Source organism: Heloderma suspectum, chromosome 2 (genome assembly GCF_057233095.1).
Source record: "Heloderma suspectum isolate Gila_16-S chromosome 2, 16-S_ref, whole genome shotgun sequence".
Lineage (NCBI taxonomy): Eukaryota > Metazoa > Chordata > Lepidosauria > Squamata > Helodermatidae > Heloderma > Heloderma suspectum.
In genome coordinates, this window is record NC_139459.1 from 71,534,472 (window position 1) to 71,557,440 (window position 22,969).

The 22,969-nt window shown below is 42.7% G+C and overlaps 1 protein-coding gene across 2 annotated transcripts in view; it reads left to right on the top strand.

Annotated features, from left to right (window-relative positions):
• Nucleotides 1–215: 215 nt before the first annotated feature.
• The window catches only part of MAN2A1 (mannosidase alpha class 2A member 1), a 72,836-nt gene continuing 50,082 nt past the window's right edge, over nucleotides 216–22,969 (top strand). The window contains exons 1-6 of one of the 2 annotated variants that reach the window (XM_084833854.1): nucleotides 216–932; nucleotides 11,902–12,162; nucleotides 14,575–14,719; nucleotides 16,627–16,798; nucleotides 20,963–21,090; nucleotides 22,698–22,871. In XM_084833854.1, coding sequence (XP_084689980.1) covers nucleotides 798–932; nucleotides 11,902–12,162; nucleotides 14,575–14,719; nucleotides 16,627–16,798; nucleotides 20,963–21,090; nucleotides 22,698–22,871 — 1,015 coding nt within the window. In that variant the 5' untranslated portion in view covers nucleotides 216–797. Of the gene's footprint in view, nucleotides 933–11,901; nucleotides 12,163–13,500; nucleotides 13,684–14,574; nucleotides 14,720–16,626; nucleotides 16,799–20,962; nucleotides 21,091–22,697; nucleotides 22,872–22,969 lie in introns of those variants that run through there. The other variant, XM_084833855.1, reaches the window with a different exon arrangement.

Sequence of the window (22,969 nt, forward strand, 5' to 3'; positions counted from 1 at the left end):
CAGACAGCGCGGGAGGAAGGGCTGCGGCGCCACCCGCTCCACCGCCTCGGCGGCGCCCCGGGGAGTGACGGCGACTGCCGCTGAGCGCCTCGCCTCGCCTCGCCCCGCCCCGCCCCGCCCCGGGCCCGCCTTCGCCGCTCGCCAAGCGTGCGGTGGCGCTGTGTGGCTGGCGGGCCAAGCTCCGCCCCGCCCCGCCCCGCCCCGCCCGCCCGGCTGGTGCGCGCGGGGGGCGGAGCGCGCTGGTCTCCGGCGGTCGCCGCCGCCGCAGCGGGCGCTGTCGCTGCTGCGCTCGCGGGCCGGCCGGCCGGGGTTCTCCGCGCCGCCGTTGCCAGTCCCGCTCCGTGGCCGGGGGGGGGGGTCGGGAGGCGGCGCGCGGCGCGGGCTGCGGCGCGGTCGGGCGCCCGCTCGGCTTCGCTTCCTTGGAAGCGAAAGTGGGTCCCCGCCGCTCCCCGGAAACTCCCGCGCGGCCCTTCAGCAGCGGTCGCCGCGCGGCGGGGTTCGGCGCGCCGCGCTCGGCTCGGGAAGAAGCGGCTTGCCCGGAGAGCCCCAGCGGGGGGCTGCCTCGTCCCGGCCCCGCTTGCAGCCGCCAGGGCCCCCGGGGGAACTTCTGCCCTTCCAGCTGCGCTCCGGCCGGGCGGCGGGGCCGGGACCGTTCGCCGGCGCGCCCAGAAGTTCCGTAGTTCGAGCCGCAGCCCGAGCCGGCGCTGCCGCCGCGCGGGGCGCGGTGCGGGAGGCGCGTTCCGGCGGCTGCCCCTGATCCTCCCCGCCGCCTTCCCTCCGCCTTGCCCGGCGCGGCGATGAAGCTGAGCCGGCAGTTCACGGTCTTCGGCAGCGCGATCTTCTGCGTGGTGATCTTCTCGCTCTACTTGATGCTGGATCGGGGCCACTTGGACCACCCCAAGAACCACCGGCGCGAGGGCTCCTTCCCCCAGGTGAGCGGGGCGGGGGCCGCGCCGGGTGCGGCGGGCGGTGGGGGGAGGAGGAAGAGGTGGGGAGCGGCGGACAAAGGAGCGATTTTGGGGAGAGGGGAGCGGGCGCTTTGTCTGGTAAACGTGAACGGTTCGGAGAAAAATGCAGCAAGCTCTCCCTTGAGCGGCGGCGAGCCGGTCGCGCCTCCGATGGGATGAGGAGCATTTGCCCGCAGACGGATTGGGTGAGTCAAGCGGGCCGGCATTTCTTTGGGGAAGCAGCGGGGACAGTTACTCCGACTTGGCCTCCCCTCCTGGAAGAGGGGGCTTGGCCGCTGCAGTTCGAGGAGGGCGGGCGCCCCTCGCCTTGCCCCTTCCTCTCGCCCGCGTTTACTCGGACCTAAGTCGCGATGGCTTCCATGGGACTGACTTCCAGGTCAGACGTGTCCGTAGGATCGCAGCCAAGCAGGACATGGGGCCTCCTGGCCGGCTTTGAACGGCAGCTCGGCGCCTTCGTGCCCTCGTTTCTGCCTTGGGGAGGCGTAACTGGAGCCGGAGGCCGGTCCTCGAGCCGGATTTAAAAGTCATGCTCGGCTCAGCCATGCAGCGTGTGCGCTGTAGTAACGCAACGTGCCTGTTTAAGACGAGCCCTGCCCTCGCCCCTGGGGCGCTGTCGCCAGCCCTCTCCGCTGCTGGGGTGCAAGACTTCCCAGACAGGGTGTGCGCGAGGGAGACTCTCAGGCAGGGGCTGCTCCGGTGCCCGACGGCAGGGCAGGTAAAGGGACGGGTGGTGGCTGCCCTAGTTGTGTGTGAGAGACAGTTGCTTGCTAGGAGCTCTCCTTTTGCGTGTGCGGGAGGCTGGGGGGAGGGCGAACTTACGTGCAGACTGGAAAACAGAAGTCTGCATGGGTGTTGAATGGGTGTCTCACTTGCCCCGGGGCACAGCAGCTCTGTTTTATTACTTCTGTGTCACATTTTGCTCTTGCTTATCCCATTCGATTGTAACAAACAATCCTTGGATGCTAAGTGGTGTGTGTGTGAGAGAGAGAGATTGAGAGAGAGAGAGACACACACACACACACACACTTGGCCCAAGGTTTGAATTTAAGTTTTCCCATTCAGAGTTCAGTGTTGTAACTCCTGATTCTTAATTATTTGCTTGTAACTAAGAAGTTAACACAGTGTGAAAGCCCTGGGCCTGTTCAACACACATGCACATGCAGATACACACCCCTTCTCTCTTGTGAATGGAAATAGCTTGATTTGCATGTGACTAATCAAAACAGGAAATCTAACACTTCGGTGTAGCCAAGGAACAAATTGCCCATGTTGGGGGGGGGGGCGGGGGGAGGGGCAGGAAGACTTAATACCATACTGAATATTTTAATGTTCTTTAGGCTGCAGTTCTGTACACACTCACCTGGGAGTAAGCCCCACTGAACTCAATGGGGGGCTTATTGCATTGCTAGATGTAACAGTTTCCAGAGGGGTAGCTGTGTTAGTCTGTTGCAACAAAAATAACAAAGAGTCTTGTGGCACTTTAAAGACTAACACATTTATCCTGGCATAAGCTTTTCTGGACACTCTCCACAAGGCATCTGATGAAGTGGATAGTGCCCACCAAAGTTTATGCCAGAAAAAAATAGTTAGTTTTTAAGTTGCCACAAGACTCTTTGTTGTTTTTACTGTCAGATGTGTAACTCTGTAGATGTGCTTGCTTTTGAGACAAGTTCTGTGATGCAGAGAGGTGTGCATCTGAATTGGATAAATAGGGCTTTTCAGTTGTGTAAGAGGCATTTTAAAAAAAAAGAATGCTAGAGAAAAACAGTTAACATTAACTACATTAACATTAACTAAAGCTACCTTGCTTTTGATACCTTCATCAGCAGAATGGCCTTTTATTTAAACAAGTTTCTTCCTTTGATTTTGGTCTAATGTTTAGAACTGTCGAACTCATAGTGGGTTATGTAGCAAAGTAAGTGCCTTGCAAAATTTAGTGTGGCCAGGGAAATCTTGCCCTCTTCCAACTCTGTGGCTCTACATTTTCAAAATTCCTATGCTGTTATGTAAACGATAGTTCCATATGAAAGTGAAGACCACTAGTATATGTGCTGCTATCAGAACTTATGTACTCAGTGCTTTAAATACATCCGGAGGGTGTCAGTTCGGGGAAGGCTGCACAATGGACTATGTGTATTATGGAAATGGCAGGCTTCTTAATATTCAGTGCTTGATAAAAAGCTGCTTCAGAAACTTTTTCTGTATAACAGAATGCAGATAAATTAAGCTGCATAGAAATAATGTCTTTGAGGACCATTAAAAAGGTGAGGCTGATAACCCTCTTTTTTGAGAGAGAGAGAGCCGTAACCCAGCAACCCAGTGGTCACTTGATAGAGTAGAGTAGATGGGTGTCTAGTTAGTCTTGGTTACTTTACTGCTCTAATTCTACCCTAAAAAACACTCAAATCAGTAGTTACTGCCACCTATTGAGGGAGTAATATGAACTTTTCCTATCAGGAGTAGGTTCTTCAGTTAAAAGATCCAGTTAGCCTACTGAATTATACGTCTGCCAGCTTCCGCCCTCTCTCTCCACCTATCACCCCTCCCCAAAAGATTAGCATTGGGTCTTAGCCTCTTGGCTGAATGGCAGCTTTTATGTTGGAATCCCCTCAGATCAGAACACGCAGATTTATTTAACCCAGAAGTTAGTAGTATTGCTTAAAACAGAGAACATAAAAGTGCTTTCAGAGAAATAAAAGCAAAATACTATTTCTAGCTTAATACTTGTGCCTTGATAATACGGCAGGCTGGTAGGTGCTTGTTTGGTGATAGATACATAGCAAAAGGCAGTAGGTCTTGTGTTACAGATCCAAGACCCTCTCTGTCTACTTGGCAGAATAGTGCAGTCTAGAATTCAGTGAGCTCCCTGCCTTCCACAATAGGCTTGGTTGCATACTTGGCTGTGAACCAGCCCCAGGGCATAATCTGATCCAGAATGACAGATCAAGGAAAGTTCCAGCTTGTCTTCACAGACAGTACATGTCTTTGGTGTTATGTTACTGTCTGGGGTGTTGGAGCTAACGGGATGATATATGGAGCATTGGCCCTTAGAAATAGAGGCAGATCGGTCCCAGCAGACACAAACTCACAAGGATGATAATGTGGATAACTTAATATATATTTCTAACTCCACATGACAAGTGGTGCACAAGACTCCTTGATGTTAGGATTTCACATGACATAACTATCTGGTTCGCGCATAACACTAACCTGTGGGTTGTTAAATTCTAGATTGCCGTGATGTGTGAACCCAGTTGTGCTAACAAACTATGGTCACTAACAACCCAGAAAGAGAACCCATAGTTTGTTGTTGGATTGTGAACTCTGGGTCAAAGTCTGGGTCATCATTATGTGTGAACCCAGAAATGTAGGTTGTTCATGGGTTGTTTTGCCAGGATATAGTGGCAGTGGACAAGAGCAGTCAAAAAATTAGCTGCTCTACAAGCCAGTTTTACTGTGCCACAAAGGATATAAAGGGATACAGGGAGGGAGTGGCCAAAGGAGAAGGGAAAGAAATAACCCAGGTACTGAAGAAAAAACCTACAGTTTGTTTGATCATCTGCCAGACAAACCCTGGTGAGGGCAACAAAACACGGGTTAACCATGGGTTAGTGTTATATGCAAACCAGGTCAACTTATTTTCTCTTAGAAGGCTTGAACTGAAAAGAAGATTTCTCAGATGACCTGACTATATCCTTATTATTTAGGATGTTTTAAAGTCTTGGTGGTCATTAATGCACAGGAGAAATAATAAAAGTGAAATGGGAGAATCCTAATTCTGTTGTCTAGCCTGTAATGCGGGAGACTGAGACATGGTTGCTCCAGCCCAAAGGATGTATGTATTTACCCCACATCCTTGCCTTTCATGGCATATTGTCTGTGATATTGGCATCTCTAGGGCTATTAGAACGGGCAAGGTTTGTCATCCAGATAGTATTGCTGACTTCCAGATGACACTTCACCGTGTTCAATAAGTTGGGAATAGCAGCAAATTATGGCCTTAAACCCAGTTAAACTGGAGAACATGGGCATAAGCTGGATTGGTCATGTTTAGGAAAACTTAGCTTCGCAATTAAAAATATTGGAGGCTTCATTTCATGGAGAGAAAATCACTTTAGTCTTTCTCTTGAACAGTAGAGTATATATGTCAAAATAATGGTAGAAATGGTATGATTACTTATGACAAGACAGCTTCTTAATGTTTGTAAAGTTGTAATGATTTCCAGTGTTTCCTATAGCTGAATGAAGCCATATTGGGAATAAGTACATAGTGCCTTTTCAGTAATAGTAATACATCTTGCCTCTAGCAAATCGTCCATTTTATTAATAGAATGGATCTTACTTAACATTAACACATGCACACACATGTTGCATTTTAAGGATTCCAAATTCTTGTTTAAACAAACCTCATTTCCACACTTCATACTTCCCATTTCACAAACAGCTGGTTAATCTCACTGTCTTTGATGGCAGATTTCTCTTTGCTGATGTGGATGTATTGTGCGAAAGGAAGCTTGTGATAAACTTGACAACATGTATATGTTTGAAACTCTAGCTTCACTTAGATGGCTTTAGAAAATCAAAGGCTTGAATTACGAAGTTTAAATTAAAGAAGCTACTCTTAACTGAGTAATTAATGATCTTTATGTTAAGTATCACTTTTTATTCAGTAATGGTAAGAAGCTCACAAAACTTTTGCAGGGAGGATCCTAGTCAAATAGAGCTAGGCATTTTCTGCCATGTGTGCTTTAAAGTTGCATAGTCTTTTGAGTTGTTAGCTGGTAATAGCAGAGAAACATTCCGAGCAAAGGGATGAATGTGCCTGATCTTGTCTGATCTCAGAAGCTAAGCAGGGTCAGCCTGGTTAGTACTTGGATGGGCGACCGCCTGGAAATCAGCTTCCTGCACTGAGCAGGGGGTTGGATTTGATGGTCTTGTATGCCCCTTCCAACCCTATGATTCTGTTCCTCACTAAGTGATCCAGCAAGAGTCAACCTGAGTCCTTAAGTAAGTGAGGTGTTTGCAAATCAGTAATCTCTGTTTTGGTATTGAAAGTCAGAGCTGACTCTGTTGTTGTACTTGCACTCAACCCATATACTTTTCATTGATTCGTTAACAATTTTCTGCTGCATACTTGGTGACCTTGCACTTCAGAATGGCTTTGTTCAACTAGGAAATAATCCTGGTGCTTTCAAATACGGTCTTTTATACTTTGCCAATTCACTGTTCTTACTCGACATTTCACCTTGAAATCATATTTTGAGAGCTGATTTGCTCAGACAAACTGGGTCCATACATATGTTACTGTCCTGGGTTGATTGCGTTTTTTTCTGTAAAGTTTGCAAGACACTTGCATACCTGAAGGCATGCAGTAAAAGACACTAGGTTGTATTTTCTTGTTGTATTTTCTTTAGGCGTTGCATATAAACAAGATTAGAGGTAGCAAGGGGAGGTGGGACTCGGGAACAGAGACCCCGGATCCAACCCCTTGTTTTGCGTCTAAATAGAGCCTGTCTTTGGTCATGCATATGAACTGAAGATTTATATCTGCTTAGAGGCAAATTTCTGTTTGGCTCTCTTTGTAAGGATGCTGATAAAGATCATTCACAACCCCATAGCAGCTTTTAACCAGTAATGTTGGGTTTCCAGAAGATTTTGCATTGGGACATTTTCCAGAAAGGTTTTCGAGTACAATTGACAACTCTGAGTAGCATCATCTCACATGTCCTGAACTGACACTTGTCTGCCCCTGCTCTTCAGTGCTGCAGAGGATGAAATTGAATAGTGGTATTTCAATACATACAGAATGCATATTTATCTGTACTTCTAAAGAAAGTAAATAGCGAACAGGCAAATTTGCACAATTGCGCACTTGCGAACAACAGAAAAATAAGAACACTAAACACATGAAACCATTGGCGTACTTCTGAGGCAGTGAGAAAACAAACAAAAACAGTGCGAATGGAAATATTGCTCTGGAAAGGGTAGCAATCGGAGCAGGGTAGGAAGCTGGAAAAGTTTCCCTCTACAGGGATGAAGATATGCGCGGGTTTGTGCCGCAATTACCCATGGGATACATGGGAGTAGGCAGGAGGACCAAGGGGGAAACAAGCCATGGCAAGCTGCAGAGTGCCCAGTTGTCTGTTGGAAGTAATGTGGGTTGGTGAGGAAACAACCAACCAGTGGTGGCTTATTCTCAGTGTGGCTTATCATGATGTGTGAACTGGCCCATAGTGTAAATGTAACGTTGGCCATCTTGAAACTGCAGTTAGGAGATTGGGAGTGTGCAATGGGCTCACGCTCCATCCATCCTTTCTCTCACCTGTCCTTGCCATGCAAATTCTTCCCTGCCTTCCCTAGAGGGGAAAGAGCTGTGTTTATATCTCTGCTTAGCTTTCAAGCTTGCTGGATAATCAGTGTGCAAGTTCTTTTTCTCAGTTGAATTTTCTTCACAGGGTACTTGAGTTTAAAATGGTATAATCCTATAATTAAAAAAACCCTCGCACACCTCAGGCTAGTATACCTGGAGGGATGGCAGAATATAAATTTGTTTTTAAAAACACTTGATTTGAAATATTGACTCTACCTAGTGAGTGCTGAATACTGAAAAACTCTGATTTGCTTCAGTTCATTGCTTTTCACAGCTGAGGAAACCCCCCACATATAACATGTAATTATAGTGAGAATTAAAACCATTTCTTTTCTAATACTATACATTGTAATATAGTTAATATTCCAAAGTGTTACCAAAGTATACGCAACTTTTTCCTGTGAAAATTCATAATTATGAATACATAGACTTTGTATTTTCTGTTGTTAGAAGCACAGTTATGAGTTAATACCTGGCTTCAAAAAATACTGCAGGTTTTCGTTTCTGTCACTTCTGGTATCCTCTGTAGACACTTGCATAAAAGCAGGTACTAACCTGCATGGGGTTGCAAACTTTTGAGTTTTGGAAGTAAAGATTGTAGCTGTATATCTTTGAATAGCAAAGTGTTCCTAAATTGTATTAATAGAGGTGAAATACACACTGCTTGTTGTCTTTAAGTGAAACAATTTTGGGGATGTTATTCACCAGGACTGCAGAGACCAGAACGTCTACACTTTTAGATAGGCATTTGGTTAATATACCACCAGGGGGCATAAAGTGACACTTCAGTGCTTTGTATTTCTAAACTTTTACTTCCTCAGTGCTGCCATAACATTCCTAATTTCCTTTGAAATGTTCAGCTGTGTAGATTCCAGAGCATATACTGTGAAACTTTTCTCCCCAAATCTGTTAAAGCCAAGCAGTGATCTAATTAACAAGTGATGCAACTTTTAAATATGAATGTAAAAGTATTCATCAATGTTCCTCTTAGTAGGCAGCTCATTTACACAGAATTTTTAGCAAGATATTGTAACTATGTATTTAACAGAAAATAAACAGGCAGGTTTGTTGTTCTCAGTAAAATTGGAGAGCAAACTACGGAACTCCTCCGACAATGTCTAGTGAGGGCTAATAAGACATGGAACCACCATGAAGGGGAATCTGTAGGCCAGAGTTAGGCAGCCTGTTGGGTTCCAGATGTTATGTATTACAAATCACATCAGCCCCAGGCAATGGTCAGGGATTATGGGAGTTGTAGTCCAAAAACAACTGGAGGGCACTATGTTGGCTACCCCTGCTGTACAGTATTGAGCAGACTGATTATGTAATTTGAGTATATTTATCCTGTGCCTCAGCCAAAAAAGTCCCCTGAATTGTCTTACAAACAATCAGTTAAGCAAGATGGTACACTTTTGATCTAAAAAGACACGGCACACAAGGTAAAAGGGTTGCATACATATGCCTAGTTGGTGGCAAAAAAGAGCTTGGTTGATTAGTACAGAGAATACAAAATGGAGCAATATCAGTCCTTATTAGCCGAGATGATCGCTGTAATTTTGAAGTGCAGCATGAGGCTGTAAAAAGAATCGAGGTGTAAGAAATCGAACACCCACCAGACCATGTGAACCATGTGAACCATGTGAATAACAGAAATGTGAAAATAGGCTAGATATATTTGAACTGAAATCAATGCCATTAATAAGCCTTTCCAATAAGTACCAAACATGTAGTCGCCTGACCAGACTGGGTTGGAAGAAATGAAGAATTTAAGAGGCTAATGGTAATGGCGGCAGCAAGCTCTGTTCCAGTTATGGATGCCCATCCTACTTCTCTTCGGCGACAATCCTATGCACACTTATTTGAGTGTAGGGTTGGCATGCAGGTCAGTTGACTGGTGTTCAGATATTGTCAACTGACTGCTGATTATTTGACCATGGTCTAGAGCAGGAGTGGGCAACCCATGGCCCACAAACTACATGTGGCCCCCCCCGGCCTTGGAGTGGCACCTCATGTGCTGCTAAAATTTATCCCCAAAATCAACCGTTTACCCCCAAATTTTGGTGTCCCTCAAATTTTGGTGGCAAGCTGCTACAGAGGCTTAAAAGTGATACATCTTGAAAACAAGTGGCTTTTGTGACTTTTTTGCTGTCCGCCTCTGAAGTTAGGCAGCAGGAGAGCCACCTGTGGGAGGAAAGTGGCCCCTGGACACCCCCCCCAAGTTGCCTACCCCTGCTCTAGAGATGAGATGGTCTGAAGATACAAGTCTAGGCAATCTTTCTGAGGCTTCATCACCACTGTTACAATACAGTTGACACTCCTCTTGCTACTTTCTTTTGTGGCCTTATGCTTCCTAATGAGAACCCCCCCCCCCTTCCCGGAACATCAACCAACTCTCTTTAATTTATGTCTGGGATTAAAAGAACTACTGAAGTGCACCGAAGAGTTTGTGTGTTGTTAGTGACATGTTTCATTTCTTGTTTTTCTTTGAACTGCAGAAGGCAGAAATGCTTCCTGTCATAATCAGAAATTGTTTTTGTGTTTCTCTGGCTGCAATCCTAAATACAGTGATTAGAGAGTAAGCCCCATTGAATGAAGTGAAACTTACTTCTGAGCAAACACGTTTAAGGATTACAGGTTCCTTTGCATTAGGTGGAACATTGCTATTTCAGGAAAGTTGCTCTGTCAGGCCTGCAGAACTTACTTATTCAAGTTTCTATTGCATGCACAAGAGCTGCCTCAGGCTTAGTAACCACAGTCAAAAATAAAACACACAATAAGATATTTGTTTACTTAGAATAACTTATAATTTCCCCATGCCTGCCTAGGTTTAGACTTAGAAGACCATCTAAGAGAAGGGAGTTCCAAAATTTTGGGGCAGCCACCAAGAACACGTCTCTAAATGCCCTTGTTGTTCTGGCGTGCATAGCCTGGGCATTGGAAAGTTCTCGGTTGATTTTTAATAGCATTGATACTATAAAGAAATTAATCTGAATTGTGTAGGCTTCAAACCATTAAGGGCTTCATAGATCAAAAACGAATCTTGAATTGTGCCTGGAGCCAGTAAAGACACTGGCGCACTGGTATAATGCATTCTGTGACTAACCTCACCTTCTGGTTGTACTGTGCTGTATGACAAAAATGCAGTAATCTGTCTGCTCATAATATGTTTGTCCGGAGAGGGAAGAAATGGATAAATGTGCTTGCTGCTCAGGAGATGTATTGTGGGGAAGTACCTCATTGGAATATACTTTTAAAATAAAACAATATAATATAATAAAATAAAATAAGAATTGTTCACTCAGATAGCAAGCACTGGGAAGAGAGACTTGAGTTACTCTTTGCCAATACTATCTCAGCAAATAGCATTACTTATAATGTCACAAGCACCTTCTGGATGGGTAGAGCTGTAGCTCAGTGGTAGAGCACCTGCTTTACATGCAGATAGTCCCGGAGCTGATCCCCCAGTATCTCCAGGTAGGGCTGGAAAACCCCTGCCTGGAACTCTGGAGAGCCGCTGCCAGTCAGTGTAGACAATACTGGGCTTGATGGACCAATGGTCTGACGCCGGAAAAAGCAGCTTCCTATGTTCCTATGACACTGGTCCAGCCATATTCTGCACAGCATTTGTGATAGCAAGAAATGCCACATGGCTGTAGTGGGGGGAATGTCACACGTTTCTAGAGACAAATACCTCCTTTTAGTGTCTGGCAACACATATAATGAAAGCAATAGCTTGATGTAAGATGTCTGGAATGCTTCTAGTAAATCAGGAAGGAAATGTGCATTACTACCACCCAAAATGGTAAGGCCAAATCCCAGCAGGCTGAAGTTATTCTTTTGCTTTTCCACTACTTTTACCTAGGAAAACTGGTACCCGATAAAACCCTGTGAATGTAGTGTGTACCTAGACTGCATTTCTGTGATTTGAAGCAAGTGCTATGAAAGGCCATTCATTACTCACTTTCATTTCAAAATTATATTTCATAATGTAAAGTCATTTTCATCTTAATAAAATAGATGACACCTACTAGGTTATCCTAATTGTAGTAGGTTATCCTAATTATTGAACCTTGAATAGGGCTTGGCCTAATAATGAAACAAGTTCTCGGATGTTCTTGCAATTGAAATCATGACTATTGGTAGACTCAAGAAGATAAAAATGGAAAATGCTTGTCTCTTAATTTGGTTTGCAGCAGCCTCATGCAGTATGATTGCTTACTTTTTTTATTTGCTAAGCCATATAAAAAAGGGGGTTGGACTCAATGGTCTTGTAGGCCCCTTCCAACCCTAATATTCTATGACTATTCTACAAAACATGGCTTTACTTTAATTATAGAACTAAATAGTCCTGAATTATTTTGATTTTTTTCCCCAGACAGTTCCTTTATATCAATTTGATGATCATCACAAGCGCTTCTTCACTATATTCGTTGGATATCCCCCCCCGCCCCCGAAGGCTTATTCAGTGAAGTTTTGAACTTTGGGAGAAAGGGGAAATAATGTACATATTTTTATTTAGAATAGTTTGTATATTTGGAGGACTAATGTTATACATTTCAACAGGGCCAGCTTTCAATATTACAAGAAAAAATAGACCACTTGGAGCGCTTACTAGCAGAAAATAATGAAATTATTTCAAACATAAGAGATTCTGTGATCAATCTGAGTGAATCTGTCAAAGATGGACAACGTACTCCAGAAGCTATAAACTTCAGTCAAGGAAACCTCTCAGAGCTATCACCTCTTGCCACTATGTACCTCTCTGTTGATCCTGAAGATTGTCAATTTGCTTCAAAAAGTGGAAACCAAGCTTCAGATGTCCAGGTAAGAATCTAGTGAAAGTTTACTACTTCTCTCTCTTTTTTCTTTTTTTGTAAGTCCTTTGCCATATAGATATGTTCTTGATAAGCCTTTTAAACAGTGCCTTATGGCGCAATCCTATGGCCGCTAGACACTGGCTAGATGGCCATAGGATTGGTCGGTTCCTGGAGAACCGCCTCCCCCCCTCCCCCGCCGCCTTGTAGGCAGTGCAGATTGTCCCCGTGCTCTGTGCTCCTAAGAGCAGCAGGGAAAGGGGGCGTTCCCGGGGGCAGGGTGGGGAGTTCATAAGTACTGGTACGACACTTCCTATGTGTCGTCCGGCCTCCCCTCCCCACGAGTTCAGAGGCAGCTGACTATCCCCATATGATTGCTCCCTTAAACTTGTATTTCCAAACCACTTAAACTAGTTGACCTATAGGTTAATGAAACATATGGAGCTAAGTTCTACTGAAGTCAGGGGGACTTCCAAGAAAAGGTGATAAGATACAAATATGTTGGCTTCAGTGATTTGTGTACTGCAGCCAGAGGCATACTCCAGTGCAGTCCCTCCAGTGACACATACTCCAGAGGGCGGAAGGTAGATCAGGATCTACTGGTAGATGTCTGGGTGACTTCTGCAGATCAGAAGGATTGCTGACACCCACTTGTTTAACAATACCAGCAACAAAATATTTGCCCGTTGCCCTCAGTTATAGTGCTGAAATGAAAAAAACTTGGGGCAACGAGGAATGGATTTTTGTGTGGAAGGTTTGTGAGCTGTGTTCAGTTCTGGTTCTCAAAACAAATTCCTGAGCTTAGAATTCTTTAATTCTTATTGTATGTCTTTTCCAGCAAGTTAGTTCTAATAACAAACAAAATAGAACCTGTAAGCCTCCAGTTTACCCATGCCTGATTGAGAGGAAGACTTTTTTTGTAATTTTGCCCCTCTCTTTTTAGGCAGAGCGGTTGACTTTGTTGGCTCCTCTAATAAACCTAGCATGTGGCTGTATATACTTAAAAGTGTCATTTACTCAGAGTTTTGTATGTTGAAGTGGCTGCTTCTGTAGAATATTTTTCTCCCGGTGTTGTTAAAGATTGATCTTTATGATGTAGATTACATTAAAAAATAACTCTACGTATCTGTAATATTGATGTTAATCTATATTTAAAATGTTAAGATGCTGAATAAGGAGAGAGCTAAACATTCAAACATTGAGCCAGGTTGCTGTTTAGATATGGTATGGAAATAGATGCCTTGTCTCTTTGAGATAAGGCTATTGTAAATATAGCATTACTAGAAGCCTGCAGTTAAAGATTTGGCTGGTTATTTCAAATCATTATGTAAATGTCACCCTTTGTCAGCTCTGTAGCTCCTGGCCGTGTGTACTTCTCACTGTCCACTCTTTCCGCCATGATCCTACAGAGGTTGTGATCAGACAGAGCCTCCATAGGGAGGGATGATTTTCATTGCTTTGAACGGAATTCACTGAGATGCCAAACCAGCTTTATATCTGGCGAGTGTTGGAGCAATTGCATTCAATACCAGTAATTATGTAAATTCTAATTTTGATCCAAATGACTTCATATTGCAACAGTTTCTACTGATAAGAAACTGCATGCCTTAGGAGGTTTTAGTGGGATTGTAATCCATTACAATGGCATTTATTTCTAAAATGTTTTTAAGAGTGTTGACGCTCATGCTGCAGCATTGTTATTAGGGAGGGAGTAGAACGTGTTGTTAATGTTTAACTTACTGTAAGGTGTAATAGTTGTTTGCATGCTGCTGAGTAATTGGGAGGAAAAATCAAGCCATAATTGTTGAATCAAAGGTGCTATGCTAAGTAGTCATTTATTATTATTTTTTTATGATATTTATATCCTGCTTCTCATTTGAGACGAATCCCTAAGTGGTTTCCAAAAGAATGCACACAAACAAACAACAAAACAAACAAAGATCACACACAATAGTATCAAATGTCTATGTAAATCAGGTAGGCAACTGAAGGAGGTCTGGGGGTCATTTTTGCCCAGTGAACCCCTGGCTGCACTGGGGAATTTTTTTTTTTTTTTTAATCACTCATTTGCTGCTGAAATCTGACTCCAAACTGCACCATAGTGGCTAAAATGGACAATTTTAGCTTGCAAGCAAGGTAAATTTAGCCACTATGGAGTGCCATTTTGTTTTGTAAAACAATTTTTTTTTAATTTAGGGGCAGTAGGGACCACATGCAACATGCGGGCTGCCTGTTGCCCACCCCTGATATAAATACTCCTTTGAATGAAGTATGTAGACAGAATGTGAGATTTGTACTAGTGATTTATGTTAATTTTTTAAAAGTAAATTAGTGACCACAGCCATGCTTCTGAAAGTGCAGAATTGTGCCTTTCAGCCAAATAATGTGACCTAATGTAGCCTGTTCTCTTTATCCATTTTAGATGCTAGAAGTCTATGATATTCTCCCTTTTGATAATCCAGATGGTGGAGTTTGGAAACAAGGATTTGATATCACATATGATGAGCATGAGTGGGATAGTGAACCTCTTCAAGTTTTTGTTGTGCCTCACTCACATAACGATCCAGGTGATGTAATTCCTAAAGGATTTGAACATTTTTATGACAATTGCATCTTTATCCTCTGCACCTTGATAATGTGGCTGAAATAATCTCTCATTTAAAGCCAGATTTTGTCAGTTTCTCATCATGGAGTTATACACTTTCTGGCTGTCACCAAGTATCTATTTTCTTGATTTCCTACTTATTAAGCATCACTTCACATGTTACGAAACCAGGAGACACATGCCCACATGGCATTTGTATTCTGTAATGCAGCCTTCCGCAATCTGGTGCCCTCCAGATATTTTGGGCTTCACCTCCCATCTGCCCCAGCCTGGCCAATGGTCAGGGATACTGGGCGGAGTTGTCGTCCAAAACATCTGGAAGGCACCAAGTTGGGGAATACTGCTGGGAGGCATAAGAGCCCTGCATGTTGGATTTTTTTTAAAAAACATTGCTAGACGTGTGTGCCATGGGGAATTGCATTGTCTTGGGTTGCTGTGGCATACACAGTGTAAAGCTAAGAAAAATATTGTCATTGTCATGTTTTAAGAAGTACATGCAGGGTACATCATAACCTATGAAGTGTGATAGTGTGGGCTTGTCATATGCTAAATGGCAGTAAGATGGAAGGAGACTGGCGATAGTATGGAGAATCACCATCTTCACTGTCCCCTTCAGTGGGACAAAAACACAACCTGCTATGAACCTGTGCTTTGTAGTGCATTCTTGAGAGGTAATCTAGGAACACCTACATGGTAATGGCTTGATCCATGGCCCGAGTCCAGTATAAATCAGGCCTTAATGGTAGCAGGTGACACACATTGCAGGAGCTATGTCTGTAACATTAAAAAGTTCCGTTTTGGTAATTATATTTTTAGGAGATTATTTTGATTCAGGTTGTAAGCTATACTATCTTACTTCTTTCCTGTAGATTATAGTCTTATACTCAAAATCCTGCCTTTAGTCATTACTAACATTTCGGAATCTATCAATATCTAAGCACGTATGAATTTTACTTATCCCACTCTTTCCTTTAGAAGGCTCACAGCTGCTTACAAGGGGCTCTGTACTGATCAGGTCAACACCTACTTAGTTTCTAGGGGTGTGCAAGAAAACATTTTTTTGTTTCGTAATTCTGTTCATTTTGTGATCAAAGACCTAATTTGTTTCATTTTTCATTCATGAAGATCACATTTGTTTTGCTCATTCATTCATTCATTCATTCATTCACAACACATTAGTTTCCATTACTCATGTTGTGGGCTTTTAGTTTTTCTTTTCTTGCTGCCATCTCTGGCACTGGTAGGAACAGAGCTGGTTTCAGTGGGTGCCTGGTGGTTACCATGTTGTTTTCCAAGAATGCTCTGAATGATTCTGGGGTATTTTAGGTTGCCACCTTTTTGTGTGTGTGCGATAACCTGGAATTATGTCCGGGGCATTCTGGGAAAATAAAGTGGCCACCAGGATTCATTCACTGAGATAAACTGCTGCCACTGGAGAATAGTAAGCCCCTTACCCGCCCCTGAAAGACTGATAAATGGATATTGATGGAGTAATGAAATAAATACCATTCATACTCGTTTGTTGGTCATGGCATTTGTTTAGTAATGAATGACAATTGAACCAAACTGAGCCTTCTTGTTTCATGTTTTCATCATTGAAAAACAAGTGTGATTTCCTTTTTAGCTTCAATAATTTTACAGCATCGTGAACCCCTGGCCTGTTAACGGAGATGCTAGTATTACTACCACAGTTCTTGCTTTTTAATGTGTAAGATATACACATGCACTTAAAACAGTTCAGGTCTGCAAAACTGGTCACGGTATAGTTTTAGTCATGCAAATAACTCTTGTAATTGTTTCTGGGAAATCCTGCTCTTCTTTGTATGCTATTTAATTTTGATCAACATGTGGTGTTCTTATGTTCAACAGGTTGGCTGAAAACATTTGATGACTACTTCAGAGATCAGACACAGCATATTCTCAATAATATGGTTATTAAACTACAAGAAGACAAAAGGAGGAAGTTTATGTGGTCTGAAATCTCGTATTTTTCGAAGTGGTGGGATGGAATAGATAGTCAAAAAAAGGATGCTGTGAAAAGGTCTCAATATTTTTGTTTCCATATTGCATGCATGTCTTGTCTTTCAGCCTATCAGAGGCCCTGAAGGAAGTTTAGTATTATATCACATCAGTATGCACTGTAGTTGAATGCGATATTGGTAGGTTCATAAGTTGTAGCGCGGTAATTCAAAGCCGGACGGGCTTTATTTCTTGATGTACAGTTTAGTGGCATTCCTTAAGCATGAACACTTTGGAGTAGAAATGTGAAGTGGTAGCAAGAGCCATTATTTTATGAAATTTAATTCATTGGTTACTACTTAAAACAAAAACCTGCAACAAAGTAGTAACCTGGCTAACTTTTGAGAGTCAAATGTCAGTGTTCACTTACTCCAGACAGTTGTTAAATTAGGCTGATTCCTCCCAGCAGTGTTTGCCATGCTGTGATAACTGAATCGAAATCTCCCTGCTGGCAGTAACTGTCCTCTTTTTACTTCCCACTACATGGATCGAAGTGGAGCCAGGAGTGGGGAGGAGGGAGTGAAAAAGGTTGGTCTGGAAGCTGGAGCTAGTGCAGAGTGCAGCAGCTCAGCTGTTGTCAGGAGCTACTCCTTTGCTGAGGGAACTCTACTGGCTGCCTATTTGCTACCGGGCCACCTTTGAGGTTTTGCTACTAGTGTATAAAGTCCTAAACAACTTGGGATCGGGCTACTTGAGAGAGTGCCTTCTCCCTTATCAACCTACCTAGTCAATCAAGTCATCAGACGGCATGCTCCTGGTCTTTCTGCATGGACCTTTGGCACGGACTCCACCCAGAGTAGAGTTTTTAGTGTGATGGCTCCCTTTATGTAGAAGTTTGTAGGTCAGGCAAGCACCAACATTGTGTTGTTTTTGGTGCCTGCTGAAAACATCTTTATTTGTTTATGAAAACATCAAGCCTTCCTTGATTTACCAGTGACAGTTTTTATTGGCATTCTGTTTAATTTTTTAAAATGTGGTGTTTTATTCTTTTTATCTTTTATTGTTCACTGCTCTGGAACCTGCTTAGAGGTGGAGCGGTATATAAATATTGTAAATAATAAAGGGAAATAACTTGAGCACACTGCCATCGGAACCTGAAGCAGTTTCCAAGATTTCAGATGCTGTCTTTGCACTTCCCGTATTGCCAAATAGCACGAGCACCTGAGGGTAATCTGTGCTTCTAGCCCTTCTCTGACCTGGACCCCTTCCCTGCCATGTTTAGAGCTCCACTGAAGTATTTGTGTTATTTGCTGGAGATATAAATTGGGCAGGCAATGTGTGGCCCTCCAAATGTTGTTGGACTGCAACCCCCATGTTCCCTCATCATTGGCTATGCTGGCTAGGGTTGATGGGAGTTGTAGGCCAAAACATCTGGAGGGCCATAAGTTGCCAACCCAGTCTAAATGCACCAGCTATGCTGATGTTATCAAAAGTAGATAGAAGCAAACTATTGTTGCACATGGAAGCGTTAGCCTATATACTAAGGTAATTCTGCGTCGAATGCAAAATACTTCCTTTTAATCCTAAGTACTTGGTTGGATTGCTGTTTCTGAAACTAGGATGCTGTTGCTAACCATGTTGCAGACCAGCCTTCCACAGCCTTGTGTCCTCCAGATGTGTTGGACAGCAGTGGCCATGCTGGCTGGGAATGATGGGAACTGCAGTCCAACAGATCTGGAGAGCCCCAGGCTGGGGAAGGCTGTTAGACATTTGTTGCAAGTTGTTGGCTGGAATTTTCCCAGTTAGTATTAAAATGGTTACCAGGTCCAGGTCTGCATGGCTTTATTAGCTCTATGCACAAGTCACGTTGGACAGTTTCCAAGGCTGATTGACAGTGCAACTAAATCATAGAATTAGAAAGTATAAATAGAATGACAAGTGAAAATAAAATTACTGTGTCAAATCTGGTACTGCACAAAGAGAAACAAATTAATTTTGTGTTGCTGACATAAAGCACATGGATCAACATTCAGTTCTTTGAAAGAGATTTTGCTTGTAGTGTCTGTTATCAGTATAACATTAGCCCTAATAGTGTTGCAGTGACACATAAATATTCAGTGCTGGGCTTCACAGTTTAATATAGTTTGGATGAAAGCTGAGCAAATCAGTGTTGAACTTGATCACACCTTTATGCTGATATCCTTAAGCAATCCAATTCAACTCAGTGAGAATCTCCCCAGTTAGTAGTTCAAAAGTTGGTACCTGCATGGGCCAGTTCACATGATCAAAATCACTATAGCTGAAAAAGTTCTGCTTATTTGGAAAGGGAACATAGTTTCTTCCACCAACATCTGGGCAAGCTGTGAAGGAAGGAAAGTACTGCAGAGGCTGGCTCATGCTTGAGAGCAAAATGATGCCTTTCCCTCCCTTCTCCTTCAGCACGTGCCAGAGAACTCAGGAGAGTGGCGGTGGTCTTGGAGTAGGCTGAAGCAGTAGGCAAGTGTCTTGTACTGCTTCTGGCTGCTCCAAAATTTTGTGAAAAATGAAAGAACTCACCAGTCCCCAGAGTTCTCTGTGCATGTTGGAGGGCTTGGAAGAAGGGGACAGCTGGTGGTGACCAGAAATAGAGCCTGGTTACTGAGCCAGAACAAAATTGTGAGATCCTGGCATTCAATTCTAGATCCAGTTTCATTATCAATTTATAAAATTTAGTACTTGGCAACGTAAGCTGTCTTTTTGTTGTATAGCATGTCCTCTTTGATACTGCTGCCGATGTAAAAGAATGCTCTGATGCCAATGTAAAAGAATGCCCTGATGATTGGCAATTAGAGCCTTTTGGCTTTGGTTAAGACATAGATAGCAGATCAAAGTGGGTTTTCGTGCTTGGATTTCATGTGTCAGAAATAACAGTGCAAAAGTGATATTTACACTTCGGCTGTATTTCTACCCAAACTGGAATGTTAAACATTCGTTTCAGATTTGTTCGCACATACATTAATGGAGGTAGATGAGATCTGTAGCATTTTCCCCTACAGCCATTCATTCAGCTTTTGGTCTACAAATACTGCTGCTCACACTGTGCAAACTAGCAAGTGGTCATGCTTTTTAAGGAATGGGAATTGAAGAGGATGGTTGGAAAAACTGAGTAAGGTGGTAATAGGAGCCATACTGTGAGTGAAAAGCAGGACTACAGTAAGCTGCTGGCAGGTTTGGGGGAGAAAGTGAAAGGAAAGAGGCCAAAGGAAATATTTTTTTCCAGTTTGGAGTGAAGGAGTTTCCACCAGCTCAACAAGGGGAAATGAATGACTTGCTCCAGACAAGCTAGAGCAAGTAATTGCCCTCTCAGTTAAGTTAGTACACCAAAATAACCCAGGACCCACTTTTCTTGTTTTTTTAATTTGGGGCTGCAGGGACAGACCTCTCTGTATTTTGAACTATGGGGCACAATCCATCCAGTGTTAAGCTCTCTTAATTTCCATTGATTTCAGTGGGAGAGAGATCAGAACATGCTCAACTGTATCGTGGCAATGAGTTAGGAATTGCATGCTTACATTTGGCTTAAAATTGTGTCAATAGTCAATCTCAATGGATTGTTACCAGTCTTTAAATTTGGTTGGATCCAGACTTAGTTGTCAGAGTAGCCCTGTTGAAATCAGTGGGCCTTAAATTAGTTATGGCTAATTTCACTGCCATAGATTTCAGTGGGTCTTCTCGAAGTATGACAAAGTCTGCATCGAACCCATTGGCAAGAGGCTGTTCAACCTCTCTGACGTTGAAACTGACAGTGTTTGGATTTCTCAAGAATTGGGGGTGTAATGCCTCCAGAGCTGACTTAATGGTTTTAAAGAGGTGTTATTACATCAATCAACTTATTTATAATTAAAATGATGTTATTGTTAGAGATGGAGTACATGCTTCATGCTTTAAGGAAGTTTGTCCTTCCTATGTATAATTTCCAGTAAAATATGCTTCTAAAGATGATACACATGGGTAAAAAGCTTCTTTTGAAGGGTGAAAGAGTTGTTACTAATATTATTTAAAGATGATAATTCCCAAATTGGGTTGTAGCTCCATTGAAATGAATGGGACTTGCATTAGACTAGCATTAGATACAACCCATTGTGTGTGATATTACAGATCGTGTGTGTGTGAGAGAGAGAGGGAGAGAAAGAGAGAGATTACAGATAATGTACTGTTTGGAGAAAGTTACATGCATGAATAACAATTTATTAAATGTGTTTTTCAGGCTAATTGAAGATGGCCAGTTTGAAATTGTAACAGGGGGATGGGTCATGCCTGATGAAGCCTCTCCACATTATTTTGCTTTAATTGACCAGCTGATTGAAGGACACCAATGGTTAGAGAAGACACTAGGTGGGTTCATGTAACTTTTCTGTGGTGACCAGTTTTATATTTCATTAACAGGATTTTAGAGATGAGTTGTTATTCATTGGCTTAACTGTTTTCATTTACATATTGCCAAATCAGAATTAATGACTTGTAGGCACGTTGCAGTTGTTAATTCATGTAACAGTGTGTTTGACATCAAAGTTTCTCTTGTCCTCTCACATGCAAGTTCTCTTCCTTCCTTTTTTGAAGCTAATCATGGTGCAGCATTACATCTACAACAGTGTTAACCATAACATTTCAAACCAAAGTTTGCAAAGCCAACTCTAAGCACTCTTGCACATTCTGGCTTGAAGCTAACCATGATTAGTATTAACAGTAGGATATATGATGACCAAGAAAACATTTAGAAATTATTACTGCTGCAAACTGCTGTTATCTATGGACAAAAGTAATCAACAAGTAATCAAAAGTGTAAAGTAACCACATTACTTTCTCCGATTTGGAGGTACTATTGAACTTGCTGCAACAACAGTTTTAGACTTACTCAGACTCTCCAAGTGTTTTCACATTGACATTTGCTTCCACTGCAAACCTGGGTAATGACTCTTTACTATATAAAACTACCAATCTCTTAACATTTAGGAGATTGCAGACTTAACTGGTTGTATCCAGTGGTGTCATTCTGCTAGCGCAGAGCTTTTACAGCTTGTGGAAACCCTGTTCTTATCCTTGCGCATGTGCCAATCCAATACTTTGATTCTGCTTGGGCAAGTTCTTCTGCGCAAGGTGTTATGACTTCATTAGACTAGGTGTTGCTTGCTTTGGTTTGTTAGTTCTGGGCAATATCCAATGTTATGCTAGTGGAAAAATGACAAGAGTTGCCATTGTTTTGGTAGCAGTTGCACAATTGCTATCAGCTCTAGATAAGCATCACCTAATGAGTTGCGCAGTGCCTTGTGCAATGATTTGCAGAACACCTTTGCAGCACATTGTGCAAGCAGAATCAAAGTACTGGAATGGAATGGATGCTTTGCAGTATCAGAATGACACCTTTGGATACTACATTCCCAATGTGTGATGGTCACACAGTTTAAACTGAAGCAATTAAAATTACATAGAAAGTACCCTAAAAATAAATGCTACTTTAAGAACTTAACTACTTCAATTAGTTATAGTTGTAGTGTTGTAGCCAAGTGGAAGTCATGGAGTTTTCCAGCCTTAGTCCTACATAATATATTATGTGGGTGAGCCAGATATTTTTGAGACTAGAAATGATGAATTTTATTTCTACAAATCCACTGATGGTACATGTTTTTAAATACAGGCTAGCCAAATTACAAAAGCTGCTGGCTGATAAATAATTTGGGGAGCAGTCCTATGCATGTTTAGACAGGGAATGACATGCTAGGTAGGGAATGCTGGGAGTTGTAGGACTTTTTTTCCTATCTAAACATCCATAGGATTGCACCCTTAAAGACTTCATGCTGCTGTCCTGTACACACTTAATTGGGAGTAAGTCCCATTGAACTCAATGGGTCTTACTTCTTAGTAGATGCATAGGATTGTACAGTAAACTTGGAGAGCTGTTTTGTATTGGTATGGTAATCTTCAACACATATTCTCTTTATCAGGAGTAAAACCAAAATCTGGCTGGGCAATTGATCCCTTTGGGCATTCACCAACCATGGCTTATCTTCTGAAACGCACTGGATTTTCCAATATGCTTATACAGAGAGTTCATTATTCAGTTAAAAAGCATCTTGCAACCCAGAAGTCACTAGAATTTTTTTGGAGGCAGAATTGGGGTATGTATTACTTTTTGCATGACCTTATATCAAGAACTGTCATTGTGACAGTACTTTGTAGCCAAAAGGTTTTGCTTTGATCGGAACATTGAAAAGAC